A 25,264-nucleotide genomic window follows, 5' to 3' on the forward strand; every position below is an offset into this window, starting at 1 on the left:
ATGCACCAGCCTCTTGTGTGGCAGCATGTTAACTGCATTTTGGAAATCTAAATATACTACATATCAATCAGTTCTCCATGTCATGTACTCATAATTAGAGCATGTTTATCTAACATGATTTTGCTTTCATAAAACCATGTTGACTAGGTTTGATTTTATTCAGTTTTAATAAATTATTAGCTTTTTTTAACTCTGAGGTATGTGCTCCTCAGTCCCCACTTCTTTCCAGAAAGTTTAAAAAAAAAAAATCCATTCAAGATAATTAGGCTTTCAAGCAGCCAGGTCGAAAACAATGTGATGTTCTCCCTGCTGACTGATAAGCGGGTCTGGAAAGATTAGAAAAGATAGAAGGGCAGAATGTGCAGAAGACTTTGTGTAAACTGCAGCCAACAGACAAACTAAGTGCATCCCATCTCCGAAAATCCATATCTTCCAGTTAAGTTAAGATTCTTTGAAAAGCTTTGCACTTCTTCTCAGTTGTATGCAGAATGTTGCAAAATTAAATAGTGAGCAAACACTTGGAATGTGTTTTTTTTTAATCACAGGGATCCGGAAGGCTATGGTAAAAACAATGTCTGTTGCACTGAAAATTCCTCATTTTGGCTACTGTGATGAAGTAGATTTAACTAGCCTTGTAAAACTGCGAAAAGAACTGAAAGCTGTAACTGAAGATAGAGGCATCAAACTTTCATTCATGCCATTCTTTCTCAAGGTGAGCAAAACAGTATTATTTTGATCAAAATTAAAATATCTGTTGGTCACTTCTTTAAAACTGCTACATAAATTAGGTGATGCCCTTCTGCTCTGTCATTTAACTTTCAGTCATGTGGGGCTACTTAATGAAGCGGTTGGTTTTAACAACTGTTGGTAAATGATAGATGGTCCATTAGTTTGTCAGGGATGTGTCTGTATACTTAAGCTTTTTAAAATTTTTCTTGTTTTTCCGGTGGCTAAAGTTTTTGATCTATCAAAAAAGTTGATGTTCCTGTTCCCTTGTTATCTGTAGTATGCTTCAGGTGTTACTTATATTCTCTGGATGAATAATTTTTTCAATACTAAAAAGTTGTTTAGAGAATAAATTAAAATATTTTGATCACCCAATACCAGCCAGTGTCTGCAAGCATATTTTCACATTACTTGAATAAAAAATACTTCTACAGCAAATTTGGGTGATAAATACTCAGAAAATTATAGGTCACATGTCTTCTTATAGTATTTACAATTCAACAGGAGATCTCGTGTTTGGTAACATATTTCAAGTTATTTCATCCAGATTAATAGTAGTAAAATTATTATTATACTATGTCATATAAAAAAGTAATGATACAGCTACATGAAATTATGAAACCAGTGATAGAAACATAGAAAACCTACAGCACAATACAGGCCCTTCAGCCCACAAAGTTGTGCCAGACATGTCCCAACCTTAGAAATTACTAGGCTTACCCATAGTCCTCTCTTTTTCTAAGCTCCATGTACCTATTCAAAAGTCTCTTAAAAGACCCTATCATATCCGCCTCCACCACCGTTGCCGGCAGCCCATTCCACGTATTCACCATTCTCTGAGTAAAATACTTAACCCTGACATCTCCTCTGTTCCTACTCCCCAGCACCTTAAACCTGTGTCCTCTTTTAGCAACCATTTCAGCCCTGGGGAAAAAGGCCTCTGACTATACACACAATCAATGCCTCTCATCAACTTATACACCTCTATCAGGTCACCCCTCATCTTCTGTCGCTCCAAAGAGAAAAGGCCCAGTTCACTCAACCTATTCTCATAAGGCATGCTCCCCAATCCAGGCAACATAGAAGCATAGAAAACATGATGGTGGCATCCGTCGGTCTCGAGAGATCATGGATCTGCGCCTGGAGTTTCCAGGGCACAGGCCTGGGCAGGGTTGGATGGGAGACTGGCAGTTGCCCAAGCTGCAAGCCTTCCCCTCTCCATGTCACCGATGTTGTCCAAGGGAAGGGCACTAGGACCCATGCAGCTTGGCACCGGTGTCGTCGCAGAGCAATGTGTTGTTAAGTGCCTTGCTCAAGGACACAAACACGCTGCCTCAGCTGAGGCTCGAACCAGTGACCTTCAGGTTACTAGTCTGATGCCTTGCCCACTAGGCCACGCGCCAACACATAGAAATATGAAAACATAGAAACATAGAAAATAGGTGCAGGAGTAGGCCATTCGGCCCTTCAAGCCTGCGCTGCTATTCAGTATGATCATGGCTGATCATCCAACTCAGAACCCTGTACCTGCTTTCTCTCCATACCCCCGATCCCTTTAGCCACAAGGGCCATATCTAACTTAATTTACAATATCCTAACTTACAACATCCTTGTAAATCTCCTCTGTACCCTTTCTATGGCTTCCACAACCTTCCTGTAGTGAGGTGACCAGAACTGAGTACTGTAAGTGGGGTCTGACCAGGGTCCTATATAGCTGTAACATTACCTCTCGGCTCCTAAATTCAATTCCACGATTGATGAAGGCCAATGCACTGTATGCCTTCTTAACCACAGAGTCAACCTGCGCAGCTGCTTTGAGCGTCCTATGGACTCAGACCCCAAGATAAACAAAATAAAAGAAAATTTGAGAAGTCTTGAGAAATATAAAACATTTCATTAAGCTTTATTAGTGGGAAAAAACTTGTAAATTCTGTGTTTGATTCCAACAGGCAGCATCTTTGGGGTTGCTACAATATCCTGTCTTAAACGCTTCGTTGGATGAAAACTGTCAGTTTATAACTTATAAGGTATAACTACATTATATGAAAGCTTAAAAACAAACACTGTAATGCAGAGTGTTTTTCTCGGTTATATAATTTCATTATTAGCCCTGTTTTGAGATGGTGGTTAAGATGAACTGAGGCTGTGGCCTGCAATTATTAGACTCCTGAATCAACTGCAGTGTTAACTGGTTTCGTGGCTGTAGACTCACTCTTGTGAACATCAGTTCTGAATGTTATTTGCTTACTTTTGTTGTTTGCATGATTTGGTTTTATTCTGCACAATCTTTTTTTAATGTTTTTTATTGGATTTCTTTTGTTTTGTGGCTGCCTGTATGAGGCTAATCTCACGGTTATATATTGTATTCATACTTGGATAATAAATGTACTTTGAACTTTGAAATGTTAAGTCTATTGCAGCTATATCTGACTATGTTAATGTGGCTAGATTAAGTGATTCCTTTCTAACAAAATCTGCAGAATTAAACAACGGATGGATTTCTGAATATCCTTTCCCTATGTATGTTGTGAAGTCTTGTGCAACGGATACTTTAAATTATAGATGAAAATGAGTGAGGCTGACATTGGAAGAGGGAGATCAAAAGCTTCATCTGGACAATGTGTTTGTACTGAGACGTGCAGTACTTGCAGGGAAAAGTACATTACAAATTTGATGTTTGCATCAGATAGCATGTCCCTAAAATATTCTATCTAATTAAATGCTGCTGGTGTGCTTTATTTCAAGTTAATGGTAAACCAAGAGTTTAGTCATGCCTTTGTATCCATGCCTACCACATTTGACTCTAGCTTAATTGTCAGCTGCTATCACCTCACCAATTGTGGGTCTTTGAGAATTAATATGTTTGCAGATATCTTGAAATCTTATTTGAATATTACAGCTAATTGTGATTTAAGTAGTTTTAGCCATAATGTTAAATAATTTAAAATCAGTATTTGTGCTGTTTAATGTGAATAGATTTGCACTCGAATTCCATTCTGGCATATGAAGTACTTTCATAACGTGTTTTGACTTTTTGTTATTACGGTAACCTTGTTACCCATGTAACTTTCTTTCTGAGCTCACACATTTGGTTTCAGATTTTATACATTGTTTAGACAAGGGAAACCTTTAGTGTTACCACACAGTACTTTCACTCAGCTGTTTCAACAATACTTGGCCATTAAACTTTATTTCACTAATAGCTGTAAAGAAATGAATTTCCAACAAGGAAGAAAATCTTAACATATTACATGTAGATAGTATTCCTAATTTTTGAAATGCTGATCTTAGTTGTTTTTGTCTTTCTGGACAGGCTTCCCATAACATTGGCATTGCTATGGATACACAACAAGGTCTGATTGTTCCAGTAGTTAAGAATGTACAGATTCTTAGTGTCTTTGAGATTGCAGCAGAATTAAACCGGCTGCTTACTCTGGGCTCAGCAAATCAACTGGGAACAAACGATCTTACTGGAGGGACATTCACCCTCTCCAACATTGGCACGGTCAGTAAAGTGCAATCATGTTACCAGTATTTCCTAGTATGTCTTTGGGTATATTTTTTAATGATCCGCTACTCAAAATCAGAATCAGGATTATTGACATTGACACATTATGAAACTTGTTGTTTTGCAGCAGCAGTACCCTGCAAAACTTAAATTACCATAAATGTATAAATTACAAAAATAACAATACAGAAGACAAATAATAAGGTAGTGTTCATGGACCATTCAGAAGCCTGATGACAGAGGAAGGATCCCTTATTAACATGTTGAGTGTGGGTCTCCAGGCTACTGTATGCCTTCTGTGATGGTAGTAATGCAGAGAGGGCGTGTCTTAATTGGTGAAGGTAGCAATAGTGAATGCTAGTTTCTTGAGGCACCCCTCTTGAAGATTCCTCGATGGCAGGAAGGGCTGTGCCAAAGACGTACTGGCTGAGTCTACAACTCTCTGCAGCCTTTTGGAACGCTGTCTAAATTTGCAAGAGCCTTTGGCGACATTTAAAACCTCCTCAAACTCCTAATGAAGTAGATCTGCTGGTGTGCCATCTTTTGATTACATCAATGTCTTAGGCCGAGGATAGATCCTCTTTGATGTGGATGCCAGGAATTAGAAACTGCTCATCCTTTCTACCGCTGACCCCTAAATGAGGACTGGTGTGTTTTCTCTTGACTTCCCTTCCTAAATTCAAAATCAATTCCTCGGTCTTGCTGACGTTGAGTATAAGATTATTTTGTGACACCATTCAACCTGTTCAATATTGGTTCTGAAGTATCAAAATTAGATATTCTTCATGTATGTCCTCTAGTCAGAATTTTTCCTGCTTTGTGTATATTCCACCTTCATAGGAGACTTGTGTTTTGCAGAGTTGTCTCTGGCTACACGCAATAATTTCATCACATACATGAAGCAAGATTGGGTATTTGAATTCTAATTCAAATAAGGATTAACAAACGCTGAGTTATATTCTCTCAGTTACAGAGTAACACAATATTGATGTGCGCTGTGGGATACTAGTTTATAAAGGGTTCAGAGGGAAAATACAAGAGTTTAACTGCTTCATTACATTAGAGAAATTGATTTTTGTAACTTGTAATTGAATTAAAACAAAATCTAGGACATGTGCCAATACACTGTGACACCATTGAGTTCTAGACTTGCATCAGTACTAATTTGAAGTTACCACTTCAGAACAAAGCAGTGTAAACAGCATCAGTTTTATTTCTAATTATCACTGCCCACCACTTTTTTCTGAAATATCAAAGGAACGAATTTCACTTTGGTTTCCATGTTCATTGGTCTGAAAAGGCGGTGTTCTTCTGGTTTGCATGTGACATATCTTTTGTCCTGTTCCTTGCCCTCTTCTGATTTACTTTGAATTGATTGGAAAATGTTCTTTTGTTTTGTGCTAACAACACTCTTTTCAAAGAAAATTTAAAAATCACTGAAGATTGTTCACTCAAAACTTCATATGACACAAAGCTATATCTAGAGGGGATTTCTTATGAAGGTAGGTTGAGCAAGCTAGGCCTTTTCTCTTTGGAGCGAAGGAGGATGAGGGGTGACTCGAAAAAGTGTACAAGATGATAAGAGGTACAGATCAAATGGATAGCCAGAGATTTTTCCCCAGGCAGAAATGGCTAATACAGTCGCCCTCTTTATCCGCGGATTCGGCATGCGTGGATTCAACCAACTGCGGATCGGGAAAACCTGGAAGTTCTCTCTCCAGCACTCGTTGTTTGAGCATGTACAGACTATTTTTTCTTGTCATTATTCCCTAAACAATACAGTATAACAACTATTTACATAGCATTTACATTGTATTAGGTATTATAAGTAGTCTAGAAATGACTTAAATGTACAGGCAGTCCCCGGGTAGTATATAGTGCATATTTTACCTTTCTATGCATATAAAACACTTAAGAAACATACGTATTTCAATAATTAAACCACTGCGTTGCTTAGTAATAATTGTAGCTTTCATCGGGGCAGTGCCTTTCACATGCTCCATTAAAATTGTTCCGATCGTTGACCAACTGTAGCCTAACACTTTTCCAATGACTGATGGTGTTTCACCTCTTTCCGATCGCTTTATTACTTCCACTTTATTTTCAAACGTGATCGTGATTATTTTTGTGAACAGAAACACTGCGGATTCAGAGCAGCACTGCCAGGTCCTAATGTCCACTGCACTGAGACATGTTAAATAACATCCGGGGTTCCGCTGGGTCCTAAAGACCACTGCACTAATCCAGGTTAAATAAGGAACTTTAGCATCCGCGTTTTTTGGTATCCACGGGGGGGTCTTGGAACCAATCCCCCGCGGATAAGGAGGGCCAACTGTACAAGTGGGCATGCTTTTTGGAGATTGGATGGAAGTATAGGGGAGGTGTTGGAGAAGTTTTTTACACAGAGTGGTGGGTGCATGGAATGCACTGTCAGGGGTGGTGAAGAGGCCGATACATTAGGGACATTAAAGAGATTCTTAGATAGGCACATAAATAGTAGAAAAATTGAGAGCTATGGAGGAGAGAAGAGTTAGATTGATCTTAGAGTGGGTTTAAAGGTTGGCACAATATCATGAGCCAAAGGGCTGTTCTGTGCTGTAATATTCTATGTTCATATATATTCTTAAAGGTGATTTATTGTTGCATGCTAAACATCAAACTAAGTTTTACTCAGATGTCATGATCACACATTGAGTCTTCATTATAGATGAAAAGGAAATGAGTGGGGTTTAAATTTTGTTGTTGTTGCCTCAAGAAATGGCTCCCAGTGTATTATTGGACAGTTGGAATCTCTTAAATGTTTTGCATCCTGATGTGCAAGAATAAAGGGACTTGATTAAGCAGTTGTTAGCCAAATGTATTGCTTGTAATTGCAATAAAATTTAGCTATGTTCTTTTATCTGTAACATAGAATTTTGAGTATTTCAAGATTTGTTCAGCCTGGTATGTGTAAACACTGGGAAAGTAGTAAATGAAATGTTTTTTGTACTCTTTATGAAAACACTGAATTTCAACTCCAGTATAAGTGAATGATTAATTAAAACTGTTAGCATCAGTTCTTTTTGACTGGTTATAAATTTGATACAGCATAAATGCTTTACAGACAAATTGTTAGAGAACCTGTAACAGTACAGCACAGGTCTTCGGTCCATGTCTGCTGGCCTTGATGCCAACTGAAACAAATCCCATTTGCCTGTAGTCAAAATGAAGTGTGTTTTTTTGGTTCTGATCAGTTCTTCTTTCACTACTGATAGGACTCCATTTACTCTATAGAGTTACTTTCAGCAAATTGATTCTCTGCTTAATCGCCATTCAAATTTGAACCAAGTTTGAAGCCCTGTTATTTGAATTCTTACAGAAATAGCATGATAATAGACAGTAGACAATAGGTGCAGAAGTAGACCATTCGGCCCTTCGAGCCTGCACTGCCATTTTGAGATCATGGCTGATCATCTACTATCAATACCCGGTTCTTGCCTTGTCCCCATATCCCTTGATTCCCCTATCCATAAGATACCTATCTAGCTCCTTCTTGAAAGCATCCAGAGAATTGGCCTCCACTACCTTCTGAGGCAGTGCATTCCAGACCCCCACAACTCTCTGGGAGAAGAAGTTTTTCCTTAACTCTGTCCTAAATGACCTACCCCTTATTCTCAAACCATGCCCTCTGGTACTGGACTCTCCCAGCATCTGGAACATATTTCCTGCCTCTATCTTGTCCAATCCCTTAATAATCTTATATGTTTCAATCAGATCCCCTCTCAATCTCCTTAATTCCAGCGTGTACAAGCCCAGTCTCTCTAACCTCTCTGCGTAAGACAGTCCAGACATCCCAGGAATTAACCTCGTGAATCTACGCTGCACTTCCTCTACAGCCAGGATGTCCTTCCTTAACCCTGGAGACCAAAACTGTGCACAATACTCCAGATGTGGTCTCACCAGGGCTCTGTACAAATGCAAGAGGATTTCCTTGCTCTTGTACTCAATTCCCTTTGTAATAAAGGCCAACATTCCATTAGCCTTCTTTACTGCCTGCTGCACTTGCTCATTCACCTTCAGTGACTGATGAACAAGGACTCCGAGATCTCTTTGTATTACTCCCTTACCCAACTCTATACCGTTCATATAATAATCTGCCTTCCTGTTCTTACTCCCAAAGTGGATAACCTCACACTTATTCACATTAAACGTCATCTGCCAAGTATCTGCCCACTCACCCAGCCTTTCCAAGTCACCCTGAATTCTCCTAACATCCTCATCACATGTCACACTGCCACCCAGCTTAGTATCATCAGCAAATTTGCTGATGTTATTCTCAATGCCTTCATCTAAATCGTTGACGTAAATTGTAAACAGCTGTGGTCCCAATACCGAGCCCTGTGGCACCCCACTAGTCACCACCTGCCATTCTGAGAAACACCCATTCACCGCTACCCTTTGCTTTCTATCTGCCAACCAGTTTTCTATCCATGTCAATGTCTTCCCCCCGATGCCCTGAGCTTTGATTTTACCCACCAATCTCCTATGTGGGACCTTATCAAATGCCTTCTGAAAATCAAGGTACACTACATCCACTGGATCTCCCCCGTCTAACTTCCTGGTTACATCCTCGAAAAACTCCAACAGATTAGTCAAGCATGATTTACCCTTGGTAAATCCATGCTGGCTCGGCCCAATCCTATCACTGCTATCTAGATATGCCACTATTTCATCCTTAATAATGGACTCTAGCATCTTCCCCACCACCGATGTCAGGCTGACAGGTCGATAGTTCTCTGTTTTCTCCCTCCCTCCTTTCTTAAAAAGTGGAATAACATTAGCCATTCTCCAATCCTCAGGAACTGATCCTGAATCTAAGGAACATTGGAAAATGATTACCAATGCATCCGCAATTTCCAGGGCCACCTCCTTTAGTACCCTAGGATGCAGACTAGGATAACAGGTCACTGGCCTAAAAATCCCACGCCACCCAATTACACCCATGTGACCAATTAACCTACTAACACATACACCTTTAGAATGTGTGAGGAACCTGGAGAACCTGGTGGAAAGCCACGTTGTCACAGGGAGAGCATACAAGCTCCCTACAGACTGCGGTGGGAATTGAACCCACATTGCTGACGCAGCGAAGTGTTGTGCTAATTGCTATGCTACCGTGCCGTCCGACCATCTAGGCGTGACTCGTTGTGAGACCGTCTGGGTTCTTGTATGTTTACTTTTCATCTCTCAGACAACTTGAGTTTTGGTGAAAAGAAGTCAAAAATTGATGGAAATCTAAAATAAAAACAGAAAATGCTGGAAACACAAGGTAGGTGACATTTAAAGAAAGCGGAACAGAATTGATGTTCAGGTGAAATTGGGATAAGGTGAAAACAAAAGTTTTAGTGATTGAGTTAATATAATGTACGGGATTTCATCAGCTTGATTAGAGTCATAATCAGAATCGGGGTTATCATCATTGTCTTAAATGTGAAATTTGTTTTGTGGCAGCAGTACAGTGCAAAGGTAAAATTGCAAACTTGTATTTACTGTATCACATTATGACTTGGTACAATGTTGGCTGAGTTGCTGAAAAACTAAAAAAAAATATGATTACTGTGACACAAGCTAACTAAATCAAGAATATGGCAACACGAGTGAATCTGCAGATGCTGGAAATAAATAAAAACACAAAATGCTGGCAGAACACAGCAGGTCAGACAGCATCTATGGGAGGAGGCAGTGACAATGTTTCGGCCCAAAACGTTGTCACTACCTCCTCCCATAGATGCTGTCTGGCCTGCTGTTCTGCCAGCATTTTGTGTTTTTAAGTCAAGAATATGGATGTCTTGAGCAAGTGAGCGTACACTACAGTATTGTATACACAACCCACACAGAAGGTACTGTAGTCACATGCCTTGTGCTTCACCTTGCCCAACAAAGGAGAGATTACACAATTGGAAGCTTGTGCTTACCCAACATTTGCTTTTTGCTAGTTGGGAGAACAATTAATATTTTGCAGTAGAACTGACAATTGAAATTTATTTTGTTTAGCTGTTAAAGTAAGGTGCTGGATACACCAGAAATCATTAATGTATAGTATTTGTCTGTTTGTAGATTGGTGGCACCTATGCTAAACCTGTTATACTACCTCCAGAAGTAGCTATTGGAGCAGTTGGAAAGATACAGGTGCGTATCAAAGCAGTTATCATTGTTTCAGGTTCAAGTGGATCTGAAAGTGAAATGCTAGGGTGGGGCCCAAGTGGACCTGAAGGAGAGACAGTAGATTGGAGTTCAAACAGATCTGAAAGGGTAAATTACCTTGTTGGGTAAACTAGGAGCAGGAACGGACAGAAGGAAGGCGAAGCTAACCAATCAATGTATGGTTGTAATCCATGGCAGAGTGATTGAAAGTAGGCCACAAAATGTGAAGAGGTGCAAGGTGACCACAAGTGGATCTGGCACACTGAGCAAATCTGGCAGGGTGAAGTTCGAGTAGACCTGAAAGGTTGATGACCGGTGGCCTGTGCAGGGTGAACCAGGAGAAGGGATGGGCAAAGCAAAGGGGCAAATAACCAAGGAATACTCAACAGTATTTAGCTACTGAGTGATTGCAGTGTGAAGATGTGCAGCGTGACAAGCTCATGGTAGGGTGAAGCTTAAACAGGCTAAGAAAGCAGAGCAAAACATGAGTTGGGCTAAGTAGGCCAGAGAGATAGTAAGTATCAGGGAGAAACTCAGAGGTGGAAAGATGATCCTGAGTGGATCTGGAAAACTGGAGAACAAGCAGACCTGAAAGGAGGCAGCCTAACAGAACATAAAGGGTGAGTGACATGCAGGGGATGGATGGAGTGAAGGGCGGATGTCTAAGGAATGGACAAAAGTGATTAACTGAGGTGATTGTAAAATTTTAAAGGCAATGCTGACTCAGGAGAGTGAAGCAGAAATGATATAGGGCCTGGCGAGCCAAAGGGTCTGTTTTATTACTGTATGATGCTGTGCATCAGAGGCTGTTCACAGGTGAGAAATCTTATTCATGTTCCACTTTTCCTGCCATCTTATCCAAATTTCTGACTTTGTGTTACTCTTTAGGTTCTCCCCAGATTCAATGACAAAGGTGAAATAATCCAGGCTCAGATTATGAATGTTAGCTGGTCAGCTGATCACCGGATTATTGATGGAGCCACAATGGCTCGTTTTTCAAATCTTTGGAAATCTTACTTGGAGAACCCTGCGTTGATGCTGCTAGACCTAAAGTAAATAGAGGTGATTAATGCACAGCACTTATGACATAGCTTCAAGGAAAGGGCATTGGGTATAATTCACATGTAATTAAGTGCTGTTGCAATCTTCTCTGTAATGTTTTGTATTCTAAACAGTAATATGTCTAAACCATATGGTGTTCTGTAGATGGTAGGTTAGAGTTTTTTCATTAATACTAAATGGTGGAAGGTAAGATTTATCGTGAATACTGGTTACAGTTACAACCTCTTTGAAGTCCTCGACATACCTCTTCCCCTTCAGAGACTTGAACCCCAAACAGAAAAAAAAATGAGTAAGTCATTGTGGAACTTTGACAATGTTTTAAGTGCATAAACAAAGACTATGATTCAGTAGAAACAATTTATTGTCTAGTGATTGATTCTTGAGCATTGAAAACTTCTGTAAGCTTTCAGAAAACTTCTGTTACATAATGGATGCAAAAGTTATCCACTGCACAGTTTTACAACAGATTATGAACTATTAGAAATACTGTATACAGAACCATATTCTTAATCATCTACATTGCTGTATAAGTTAATAACTGCATTTTAAATTTAGGAGGAAACATTGATATGGTACTCCAACAATTAATATAGTGTTATTAACCAGATTGTTTCCAGGTTTTTATGACATGAAAAACACTAAATATTCCAACTTGAATTTTAAAAAGGTCCAAAGATCATGTGCATAATATCTCTATAAGTGTTCTCTATAAGGTTAGTTGCAATAAATATTTACTGTGAAATATCATTTGAAGGTATTTTTCTTGTCATTTTCATTTGTAGTATTTTGTTTTGCTCAAGACTAGAAGAATACGTATTTATAATTTTTACTGTTAATGATCGCCTTTTGAAAGGGAGATCATTGTTATAAACTTGGATTTCTTTCCATTGGGGCTTGGTTTCTGGTGTAATCAACCTTCCCCATTTCACTGGTTCAAATGAGTAGCAGCTCATGCACTGCGTGTTTGCATGTTGGCTTGAAAACTTGTCAGTAACTTGTTTTGATCTGTGTCCTGTTTGCAGTATTGAAGACAACTTATTATCATCTAATTGTACATGGTTTCAGCTGAATAATAGATATGCATGTTTTTTATGTGCCATGGTTCACGTTTAGCTGGTGGGTTATGAATTCTGCAACTGAATAATTTGATGCAATGTTCATAAATATAAAATTATCACTGCCATCTTACAGATAAAATGACGTAAATATTTATATTATCCAAATTATGAATTGTCTGCAATTAACTGAATCTTTTTGCCAATTAGACCCCATTTCCTCTTTGGCTGCCTTCTTTCCTGGTTTTATTTGATAACACCATCCATACTTTGAAGGAGAACAGGGAAAGAATGAGAAACATTTTAAATCGTCATTTGGCTGCTTTACATGCCTGAAGCCCCCATCGTTACGTTGAGCCCCTGAATCAAGCAGTGAGAAAACCCTCCAGAAGGGGTCCATATAATTGTTGCAGGGTCCTCAGTCTGATCTCTTAGCAATGACAGCACAGGAGAAAACTGTTTAGTTTGTTACATCTTTGCAAGCTCTTTGTTAATATCAAAATGCTGCATTATTCTTATTTTCAGGTATTTATCTAAATCCTTGGAAGTTGTTCTGTGCCCACCATCCTTAAGACAGTACATTACAGGTCAATAAATCTACATTAGGAGTAGAGTCAGAAAAAGACTATTCAGCATTTGGAACCCTTTTTTCTTTTATTAATATCATTTTTTACCATATATTTATAATCCTGTTCAATACTTGTATTTCTTAAATGTCCAACCAAAATGATAATAGAATCTAAAACAAAATACTGCAGATGTTGGACTTCTAAAATAAAAGTGAAGTGGTGGGAACACTCTACAGCTCAGATCGCATTATTCGTGAGATGAACAGGATTTCAGGTCAATATTTTTTCATTGAAACATATAAAATATTTAACTTTGCCTCAAGGATTTGGTGAACAAAGGGTAGAATCATCATTCAGTTGTTAATAGCAGATAACATTATTCCCTTGAATATTAAAGAATGAGGGAAAAGGTGATTGGGATGGAATAGTGATGTTAAAAGAATTGAGTATGGTTAATGTAGCTAAATTGCATTCTAATGGACACTTGAGAACAATGCACCAAATGAAAATATTGAACAGGTATAGGATATATAGCCCTTCAGCTTGGCTCTGCCGTTCAGTGCGATTGTGAAACACACACACGCATGCACACACCCTCTCCCCCTCCCCTCCTCTCTCTTCCCCCCTCTTTCTCTCTCTCTCTTCTCCCTCTCTCTCTCTTCCCCCTCTCTCTCTTCCCCCTCTCTCTCTTCCCCTCTCTCTCTCTTCCCCCCTCTCTCTCTTCCCCCCCTCTCTCTCTTCCCCCTCTCTCTCTCTTCCCCCTCTCTCTCTCTTCCCCCTCTCTCTCTCTTCCCCCTCTCTCTCTTCCCCCTCTCTCTCTCTTCCCCCTCTCTCTCTTCCCCCTCTCTCTCTTCCCCCCTCTCTCTCTTCCCCCCTCTCTCTCTTCCCCCCCTCTCTCTCTTCCCCCTCTCTCTCCCCCTCTCTCTCTCCCCCCCTCTCTCTCCCCCTCTCTCTCTCCCCCTCTCTCTCTCCCCCTCTCTCTCTCCCCCTCTCTCTCTCCCCCTCTCTCTCTCCCCCTCTCTCTCTCCCCCTCTCTCTCTCCCCCTCTCTCTCTCCCCCTCTCTCTCTCCCCCTCTCTCTCCTCCCCCTCTCTCTCTTCCCCCTCTCTCTCTTCCCCCTCTCTCTCTTCCCCCTCTCTCTCTTCCCCCTCTCTCTCTTCCCCCTCTCTCTCTTCCCCCTCTCTCTCTTCCCCCTCTCTCTCTTACCCCTCTCTCTCTCTTCCCCCCCTCTCACTCTTCCCCCCCTCTCACTCTTCCCCCCCCTCTCTCTCTTCCCCCCCCCTCTCTCTCTTCCCCCCCCCTCTCTCTCTTCCCCCCCCTCTCTCTCTTCCCCCCCCTCTCTCTTCCCCCCCCTCTCTCTCTTCCCCTCTCTCTCTTCCCCTCCCTCTCTTCCCCCCCTCTCTTCCCCCCCTCTCTTCCCCCCCTCTCTTCCCCCCCTCTCTTCCCCCCCTCTCTTCCCCCCCTCTCTTCCCCCCCTCTCTCCCCCTCCCAAAGCCCTTTATCAAGACTGGAAAGGAAGGGGGGAGAAGCCAGAATAAGGTGGTGAGTTGAGGGGTTGGAGTGCAAGTTAGCTGGTGATAAGTGAAACCAGGTGAGGGGGAAGGTGGGGAGAGTGAGAGGCTGGGGCTGAAGAACAAAGAATCTGATGGGAGGCAGAGTGGACCATAGGAGAATGGGAAGGAGGGATACCCGAGGGAGGTAATGGGCAGGTAAGGAGGAGAAAAGAGTAATGGGAAGCCAGAATGGGAAATGCAAAAAGAGAAATGGGGTGGGGGAAGAAATTACCAGAAGTTAGAGAAAACAATGTTTGTTGTATCAGTTTGAAAGCTACCCAGATGAATTATGATGTGTTGCTCCTCCAACCTGAGTGTGGCCTCATCATGGCAGTAGAGGGCCATAAACTGACATGGTGAAATGGGAATGAGAAGTAGAATTAAAATGGGTGGCCACTGGGTTATCCCACCTGTTGAGCAAAGGTGCTTAACGAAATGGACCCCAGATTTGCAGGTTGCCTCACCTGGAGTAACTATTTGGGTACTGAATGATGGTGAGGGAGGAGGCGAAAAGAAAGGTGTAGCACTTGTGCTACCTACCAGGATAAATGCCAGGATAGAGGTAATTGGGGAGGGGCGAGTGGACAAGGGATAATAGAGACATGGATAATCTTGGACTCAGTTTCACTTTTGTGACTTTTCCCTAGTATCCCTTGCATTGTAATTTCAATGTTAAATACATTAAATACCAGCCTTCATGGTTCCCTGGTTTGGAGAATTGCTAAAAATGCACAACACATGCGGAAAAAAAATCACCATCCTAAATGGGAGCTCCTTCATTTTAGCATTCAGCCTGTGCTCTGCCATTTTTCAAATTCTGGATCTCTTCATGTGGGTACATCCTCTCAGCCTCCATCTCATCAACTTCAAAGCAAATTAATAATCAGAGTGTGTTAACTATATACAACCTTGAGATTCATTTTCTTGTAGGGATCCACAGGAAAGCAAAGAAATGGAATAGAATCCACAAATAAAACATAAATAACTGCACATAACAAAGATTGACACAAACATCCAATGTGCAAAAAAGGGCATAGCAGGTACATAATTTTTAAAATGTAAACAAATGACTGAGAATATGAGCTGCAGAGTCCCCAAATCGGAATCGTATGTTTCAATATGACAGTTTTTCAAATCTCCATTAAGTATAGACTCAAATTTTCCTCTGAATAGACCCTTCATCTCAAGTGTCAACCTAGACAACCTTGCCTGAGTTGACTCCAATCCAAGCATATTTCTTCTTAAATAAGGGGACCAAAACTTCACGGTGTACACCACTTGTGATGATGTGATTTTTATCAAAGCCTTGTAGAGGTGTAGTAAGATCTCCACACTTTTCTACTCCAATGGCCGTGTAATAAAGGGCAGCATTTAGTTTTCCATGGATTAGCTGCCTTTGCTAACATTGTCATGTAATCTTAAGATTAAACTCGACCATTCATGAGTGAAATTACAAAGAGCTTTTCAGCATGGCCACAGAAATTTGGGACTTCTGCAACAAGCTCTGGTTGTTAATTGAAGCTTTGAAGATATTTGGTCAGAATATCTACTGATAATTATGCAGGCAGGACTTAAATACAGATCAGTCAAAATCTTACTGAATGGCTTATACTTTCTAAGGTTCCAATAAAAGATCAGAAATAGTAAGAAGTTACTGTTATCTGAATGCTGGCAGGTTTACATTTTGAAGATTGCTCAGTATGGTTGCATCTTTATGTGGTTTGCTTGAATGCTGTGAGCAAAGCCATTGGCTAGAGGGTCAGTCTGCTCTTTAAAAATTGGCTTGATCACAGTGGATGTTTTTGCCTTGAGCATTGAATGATAACTTAAAATTTGTCACTGGAAATGTTAACACTTTTGTGAGTGTTTGAATGTTCTGATTTGGAAGTGTTATAACTTACTGAATCTCAGATTTCCATGCAAGTTAAGTTTAGCAGATGTATCATAATCATGTGTCCTATTTTTTAGATGAGTTCCTTGCATACATTTGCATCAGAATATTACTGATTTTCCTTCCCAATGAAACCCCAGCTCATGTCCAATAGTATGAATTTCTCACCTACCACAATGATTAATAAGGTGACTGCTTTTAAAATTGATTCATACTTAAGATAATGGCCTATTTCTAACACAGGAAAAGCTTCCATTGCATAACTCCATGCCAACTGTTATGCAAAGTCAAGTGGGGTTTTGACAGGTTAGATGCGGAAAATAGATTTCCCATTTTGGACAAATTGGAATTGGTATTCATGTTTAAAACTGATGGGATTACCCATTGAAGGGGCAAGGTTTTTTTATCCTGAGTTTCATATCTTTTTGAAGCTGTTTGACAAGGGGCAATAGAAGCAGAGACTGAATATTTTTAAGCTAGTGACTGAGGTCATCAGTACTGTTCCCTTGAAGCAGTGTGGGTGCTCAGCCGTGCGGTATCTGAAATGCTCCTGTGCACATAGCCAATGTTGCTGTGCAGCTGGAATTTTGAAGATAATTTTGAAATCTATGTTAATATAATTGTATGATACCTTATAATTGTTAATGAATATAATCCATAAATTTTCTAAATAATAAATGTAACACTGCCTTTACTTTGAAACATTTTAGAGCGTTAACATGGTTATGTTGTCAATGTTTCAAGTTCCAGCACTGTAACACATTGTAACATTAAACACAGAATGGAAGTCAGTAAATCATGATTAATAAACAATGCCAGCCCATTAAACACTGCGCCATCCAGTCAAAACATTTTACTTCTGCCATTGTACCCGTCTGTTGTTTTGACTGCTTGACATAGTTTTCTTGTGTTGTGAGTTATGGTTTTTGTTTGTTTGATGTGCACATTACAAAAAAAAACATTTAAAGTGCCAAGTTGTGTAAAAAGTTAATACTCAGAGCACTGGTTGATCTGGGCAGCTATAAAAATAATTAGAGGGAACATTGGCCATCAGGGTTAAGGGAAATGCAGAGTCAAGGTTACAACCAAATCAGCCATTATTTTATTGAATGGTGCAGCAGGCTTAAGTGGGTAAGAGGCTGGTTCCTGTCCCTAAATTATTTTTTCTTGTAAGACATGATCATGTGTAGAAAATAATGTAGAATTGAGATTTTGGACTGAATAATATATTGCTGAAGAAGTAAATTTTGTGAACATCATGTCTCTTCAAAGAACCAATATTTCATGGAGAAATCCCTTGAGCCCAGGTAATAAATCAAAAAGAAAAGATAAATGAAAATAAATCAAAATATTTTGTTTAAGACTAATTACAAAATTATTAACATGGTTCTAGCTGTTCTCTAATAGTGCTTACATTTTGAATATATGATTGTAAACCTGGTTTCCTTTGCTGACCTTTACTAACTTTCTAATCTAGAACACAAGAAGAAGAAAACAGACAAACTAACACATTTCTGTGGCAGTCTAAGAAATTGTTCTGGAAATCAGTGTTTCCATTGCTGATTGAAGTGTCTAATACAAAGAATTATTATTAATGTTATAGTGAAATTTTAACAGTTAGTATTAATACACACGCAACATTTTTGGCAAATGCCAGTCCAACAAGGCATTACATCAAATTGTCAATTTATCCATTTTCTTTTCTAAGTATACCAAATGACAACTGAATGTATTCTTATTTGTGTTACAGTGTTTATTGTGCAGATAACACCCGCTTAGTTGCAAAGAACTGTATAAATATTTATACTGAGGAGTTGTGTGGAAATGTCATTTTATTGTATTCTCCGTTATCCTAAGGTGTTTTACTTATTTTTCAGACAACATATGTGAATGGCCAATGTTCAAATAGAAAAACCCTAACCCTAATACACATGCCTTTAATAATGGCATTGATTTTTCAGTCATGGCTTTGTTACCACCTACTACAATCCAAATTTTAGAAGTGCTTACATATGCCAGTACTAGTGATCTTCAAGATCAGCTAACCACAACTTTTGATCTCTTTTCACTCTTGGCTACCGTGCATAATTGCACTTGAGTGCTGAGCCCAGGACAGGTCCTTTGAAATTATAACACTGAGGAATTTAAAATTGCTGACCCTCTCCACCTTTGATCCCCTGATGAGGACTGGCTCATGGACCTTCAGTTTCTATCTCCTGAAGTCAATAATCAGCTCTATGGTCTTGCTGATACTGAGTGTGAGGTTGTTATGGCAGCACTTAGCCAGATCTATTTGTTGATTCATAACCACCTTTGATCCAGCCAATGACACATGAGCCATTTTTAAATTGCCTGATGAGCTAGTTTCAATTTAACAAAATGTGGCGATTTTATGTTTTTTTTTCTTATGAGCCTAGGTTGGAAGAGGCAAGGGAGTTCCTTAATGTTTTGCTTCAGTGTTCGCCAGTGAGAGGGACTTTGACGAATGAGGACGGCATAAAACATGCTGTTTTGCAGGAACATGTCAACGTTAAGAAACATGATGTGCTGGAACTTTTGAAAAACATTAAGAAAGATAAATCCCCAGGGCCAGAAGGGCTATAATCCAGGTTACTATGGGAAGTGAGGGAATAGATCACTGTGCCTTTGGCAATTATCTTTGCTACAAACTGAACACAGGAGCAGTACCAGAAGATAGGAGGTTGACAAATATTGCTTTGTTCAAGAAAGTTAATAGACATAATCCTGAGATTTATAGATCAATGAATCTTATTAAATGGTGGGTAAACTTGAAGAGGATGTTTAGGTACAGAACTATGCATTTGGACATGCATAGTTGGCTTAAAGAGAGCACGCCTTTGTGAGGAGCAAGTCATGCATCACAAGCTTGATTGAATTATTTGAGGAAGGGACAAAACAAGTTGAAGGTAGAGCAGTAAATGCGAGGTATATGGATTTCAGTAAGGTGTTTGATAAGATTCCCCAGGGTAGACCCATTCAGAAAGTCAGGAAGCATGGGATCCAAGGAAATTTTGCTGCAAGGATTTAGAATTGGCTTGGCCATAGAAGGCAGAGGGCTGAAGTAGATGGAACATATTCTGCCTAGGGGTTGGTGACCTGTGATGTTCTACAGGGACCTGTTCTGGGACCCCTGATCTTTGTGATTTTTATAAATGACTTGGATGAGCACTTGATCATGGCCAATCCATTTTCCTCTCAATCCCATTCTGCCTTCTCATAATCTTTCATGTCCTGATTTATCAAGAATCTCTTAACCTCCACCTGGTCTCCACAGCTGCCAGTGGCAATGAATTCCACAGATTCACCATCCTCAGGCTGAAGAAATTCCATCTGATTTCTGATATAAATGAACGTCCCTCTATTCTGAGGTTGAGCCCTCTGATCCTAGACGCGCTCACTATAGGAAACAACCTCTCCACATCCCCTCTATCCAGGCCTTTCGACATTCGATAGGTTTCAATGAGATCCCCCCCCCCCCCACCCCATTCTTCTAAGTTCCAGCTACTACAGGCCCAGAGCAGCCAAATGCTCCTCATCTGATAAGCCTTTCATCCCAAAATCATTTTCCTGAACCTGCATGTGTGTGTTTCTGGTGCATGAACTGTATGGTCAAGTGTTCCTCTTGCACTGTCAGTGAGCGTGCGCCAGTGTTTCCAGGACTCTGGCGATGTTGACCTTTTTCAAAGAGGCTTTGCATCTTCTCAGTCCACTTGGAAGTCTTTTTGTGTCATGATTCAGAACAGTGCCTGATGTGGCAGTTGGGGTTGGATATGCAAACCACATAACCTGTCCAAGGCTGATCAGTGGTGCAGGAGTCAGTACAGGCAATTAGACTCTCCATCGACTTTAATAGCTGAGGAACTTCTGCAACCCAGCAGCAGTCGAGAACTAAGTGGAGGAGTTTAAACCCACCAGGCTTAAGTTCAGTTCACCACTGACCGGCAACTCATGCAATGCTGCTGGTGCCAAACTGTATCGGTCTCTGCTGTTCCTCTGGATTCACCAGCTGTGTGGAGAGGGGGAGCCTGCTGCATGGACAACAGCTTGCTCACCGTATCATACTGCCCTGGCTTCCGTTTTGACTAAACGTAGACTGCTAGGATGTCGACTCCAACAAACAGAGGGCCTCTACACATTTACACTTATAACTACACTGTTTGTAGAATAGAACCTTAACAGTCTTTGCATCTAACTCTACACTGGTTTGAGAAGCGTTAAACAGGTTTTCAGACCATTTATTGTCATATGCATGAAATCCTTACTCCCGTTAAGCTCAGTCAGTATATGTGGTAATATTAGAAACATAAAAAACCTACAGCACAATACTGGGCCTTTGGCCCACAAAGTTGTGCTGAACATGTCCTTATCTTAGAAATTACCTAGGGTTACCCATACCCCTCCATTTTTCTAAGTTCCATGTACCTATCCAGGAGTCTCTTAAAAGACCCAATTATTTCCGCATCCACCACCGCTGCCGCCGGCCCATTCCATGCACTCACCACTCTCTGCATTTAAAAAAAAAAACAACTTACCTCTGTACCTACTTCCAAGCACCTTAAAACTATGCCCTCTTGTGCTAGCATTTCAGCCCTGGGAAAAAGCCTCTGACTATCCACATGATCAATGCCTCTCATCATCTTATAAACCTCTATCAGGTCACCTCTCATCCTCCTTCGCTCCAAGGAGAAAAAGCTGAGTTCACTCAACCTTTTCTCATAAGGCATGCTCCCCAATCCAGGCAACATCCTTGTAAATCTCCTCTGCACCCTTTCTATGGTTTCCACATCCATCCTGTAGTGAGGCAACTGAATTGAGCACAGTACTCCAAGTGGGGTCTGACCAGGGTCCTATATAGTTGCAACATTACCTCTCAGCTCTTAAACTTAATCCCATGATTAATGAAGGCTAATGCACTGTATGCGTTCTTAACCACAGAGTCAACCTGCACAGCAGCTTTGAGTGTGCTATGGACTCGGACCCCAAGATCGCTCTTATCCTCCACACTGCCAAGAGTCTTGCCATTAATGCTATATTCTGCCATCATATTTTTCCTACCAAAATGAACTGCTTCGCACTTATCTGGGTTGAACTCCATCTGCCACTTCTCCACCCAGTTTTGCATCCTATCAATGTCCTGCTGTAACCTCTGACAGCCCCCCACACTTTCCACAACACCCCCACCTTTTGTGTCAAATTTATTAACCCATCCCTGGACTTCCTCATCCAGGTCATTTATAAAAACCACGAAGAGTAGGGGTCCCAGAACTGACACCTGAGGCACACCACTGGTCACTGACCTCCATGCAGAATATGACATGTCTACAACCACTCTGCCTTCTGTGGGTAAGCCAGTTCTGGATCCACAAAGCAATGTCCCCTGGGATCCCATGCCTCCTTACTTTCTCAATAAGCCTTGCATGGGGTACCTTATCAAATGCCTTGCTAAAATCCATATGCACTACATCTACGGCTCTACCTTCATCAATGTATTTAGTCACATCCTCAAAAAATTCAATCAGGCTCGTAAGGCATGACCTGCCTTTGACAAAGCCATACTGACTATTCCTAATCATATTACGCCTCTCCAAATGTTCATAATCCTGCCTCTCAGGATCTTCTCCATCAACTTACCAACCACTGCAGTAAGACTCACTGGTCTATAATTTCCTGGGCTATCTGTACTCCCTTTCTTGAATAAGGGAACAACATCCGCAACCCTGCGATACTCTGCAACCTCTCCTGTCCTCATTGATGAAGCAAAGATCATTGCCAGAGGCTCAGCAATCTCCTCCCTTGCTTTCCACAGCAGCCTAGGGTACATCCCGTCCACTCCTGGTGACTTAACCAATTTGATGCTTTCCAAAAGCTCCAGCACATCTTTTTCATTAGTATCTACATGCCCAAGCTTTTCAGTCTACTGTAAGTCATCCGTACAATCGCCAAGATCCTTTTCTGTAGTGAATACTGAAGTAAAGTATTCATTAAGTACCTCCACTATTTCCTCCAGTTGTATATACACTTTACCACTGTCACACTTGATTGGTCCTATTCTCTCATATCCTCTTGCTTTTCACACAAAATTGTAGAATGCCTTGGGGTTTTCCTTAATCCTGTCTGCCAAGCCTTCTCATGGCCCCTTCTGGCTCTCCTACTTTCATTTCTAAACTCCGTCCTGCTACCCTCATAATCTTCTAGATCTCTATCATTACCTTGTTTTTTAACCTTTTGTAAGCTTTTCTTTTCTTCTTGCCTAGATTTACACAGCCTTTGTACACCACAATTCCTGTACTCTACCATCCTTTCCATCTCGTTGGAATATACCTATGCAGAACCCCACGCAAATATCCCCCGAACATTTGCCACATTTCTTCTGTATGTTTTCCTGAGAATGTTTCCAATTTATGCTTCCAAGTTCCTGCCTGATAGCCTCATATTTCCCTTTACTCCGATTAAACATTTCCCTAACTTGTCTGTTGGTATCCCTCTCCAATGCTATCTGTGGTAAAGTAGATAGAATTGTGATCACTATCTCCACCTGAGAGATCTGACACTTGACCAGGTTCATTTCCCAATACCAGATCAAGTACAGCATTTCCTCTTGTAGGCTTATCTACATATTGTGTCAAGAAACCTATTTGAACATACCTAACAAACTCCACCCCATCTAAACCCTTCACTCCAGCGAGATGCCTATCAATATTTCGGAAATTAAAATCTCCCACCATAACAACCATGTTATTATTCCTCCTTTCCAGAATCTGTCTCCCCATCTGCTCCACGATGTCCCCGTTACTATTGGGTGGTCTTCAAAAATAGAGTTATTGACCCCTTCCACCCACAGAGACTCCGTAGACAACCCCTCCATAACTTCCTCTTCTGCAGCCTTGACATCATCTCTGATCAACAGTGCTACGCCCCCACCTCTTTTGCCTCCCTCCCAGTCCTTTCTGAAACTTCCAAAGCCTGGCACTTGAAGTAGACACTCCTGCCCCTGCACCATCCAAGTCTCTGTAATGGCCACCACATCATAGCTCCAAGTGCTGATCCACGCTCTAAGCTCATCCGCATTGTTCATAATACTCCTTGCTTTAAAGTAGACACATCTCAAACCATCGGTCTGAGCGCGTCCCTTCTCTATCACCTGCCTATCCTCCCTCTCGAACTGTCTCCAAGCTTTCTGTATTTGTGAGCCAACCGCCCCTTCCCCAGACTCTTCAGTTTGGTTCCCACCCCCCAGCAATTCTAGTTTAAACTCTCACCAATAGACTTTGCAAACCTCACCACCAGGATATTGGTCCCCTGGGATTCAAGTGCAACCCGTCCTTTTTGTACAGGTCGCACCCGCCCAAAAAGAGATCCCAATGATCAAGAAATCTGAATCCCTGCCCCCTGCTCCAATCCCTCAGCCACACATTTATCCTCCACCTCATTCTGTTCCTATACTCAATGTCACGTGGCACAGGCAGTAATCTCGAGATTACTACCTTTGAGGTCCTGCTTCTCAACTTCCTTCCTAACTTCCTGTAGTCTCCTTTCAGGACCTCTTCCCTTTTCCTACCTATGTCATTGGTACCGATATGTACCACAACCTCTGGCTGTTCTCCTTCCCATTTCAGGATATCGTGGATGCGATCAGAAACATCCCAGACCCTGGCACCTGGGAGGCAAACTACCATCCGCGTTTCTTTCCTGCGTCCACAGAATCGCCTGTCTGACCCCCTAACTATAGAGTCCCCTATCACTGCTGCCATCCTCTTCCGTTCCCTACCCTTCTGAGCCACAGGGCCAGACTCTGTGCCAGAGGCGCGACCACTGTCGCTTCCCCCAGGTAGGCTGTCCCCCCTCAACAGTACTCAAACAGGAGTACTTATTGTCAAGGGGGACAGCCACAGGAGTACTCTCTAGCTTCTGACTTTTGCATTTCCCTCTCCAGACTGTTACCCACTTATCTGTCGCCTGTGGCCTCGGTGTGACTCCCTGCCTATAGCTCCTCTCTCACCTCCTCAATCTCCCTGACCAGACGAAGGTCATCAAGCTGCATCTCCAGTTCCCTAACGCGGTCCCCAGGGAACTGCAGCCCGCCACATGGCCGTCCGGGAGGCTGGGGGACTTCAGGAACCCCCCCCCCCCCAAATCTGACACCGAGCACAGAAAACTGGCCTCACACACACACTTCCTGTCTGTATTCTACAGAGATAACCGACCTCGCCTCGACCCCTTATCACCTAAGCCTTCCTACTCTGTCTCCCTCTACCCCGTCGCCCGCTCCTCAGATGCCCACTCTATAAAGCTGTCTTCTTTTTAAACTCTTTGCTGTTCACAGTGGCTGACCTCCACGCACTTATGCAGTCGCGCCGCGATCAAACTGGTGAAGAAATAAGCGTCACCTTTTAAACTCTTCTCGCTGTTAAACATCACCGCAGATGTTAAATACAACATCTGCAGTGATGTGTTTAAAACAACAGTATCCTGCCAAGTGAAGTTTGACGTCGTGGTAAAAGAAAACAAAGGGACACTAATCGAAAAGACAGAATTAGAAGTTTGAGAACACGCAGCGCTACGGGAGAGGGGGTGTGAAAGAGGGGATTGGTTGAGAAGTCTCATGGCATTTGGGGGAGGGGGGACTGTTCCTCGGTCTAGTCATCCAGGCCTCCAAACTTCTGAATCTTCTCCCAGAACATGGAAGGGAGAAAAAGG

The 25,264-nt window shown here is 41.4% G+C and overlaps 1 protein-coding gene across 2 annotated transcripts in view; it reads left to right on the forward strand.

The window, feature by feature from the left end:
• dbt (dihydrolipoamide branched chain transacylase E2) overlaps positions 1-12,226 on the forward strand; it is a 53,461-nt gene extending 41,235 nt beyond the window's left edge. For both annotated transcript variants that reach the window (XM_073063396.1, XM_073063397.1), the window contains exons 7-11: positions 546-712; positions 2,676-2,753; positions 4,040-4,231; positions 10,331-10,402; positions 11,306-12,226. In XM_073063396.1, the coding sequence (XP_072919497.1) occupies positions 546-712; positions 2,676-2,753; positions 4,040-4,231; positions 10,331-10,402; positions 11,306-11,473 (677 nt within the window). In that variant the 3' untranslated portion in view covers positions 11,474-12,226. The remainder of the gene's footprint in view (positions 1-545; positions 713-2,675; positions 2,754-4,039; positions 4,232-10,330; positions 10,403-11,305) is intronic.
• The last annotated feature ends 13,038 nt before the right edge of the window (positions 12,227-25,264 follow it).

The sequence above is a fragment of the Hemitrygon akajei genome, chromosome 12 (assembly GCF_048418815.1).
Source record: "Hemitrygon akajei chromosome 12, sHemAka1.3, whole genome shotgun sequence".
NCBI classification, from domain to species: Eukaryota; Metazoa; Chordata; class Chondrichthyes; order Myliobatiformes; family Dasyatidae; genus Hemitrygon; species Hemitrygon akajei.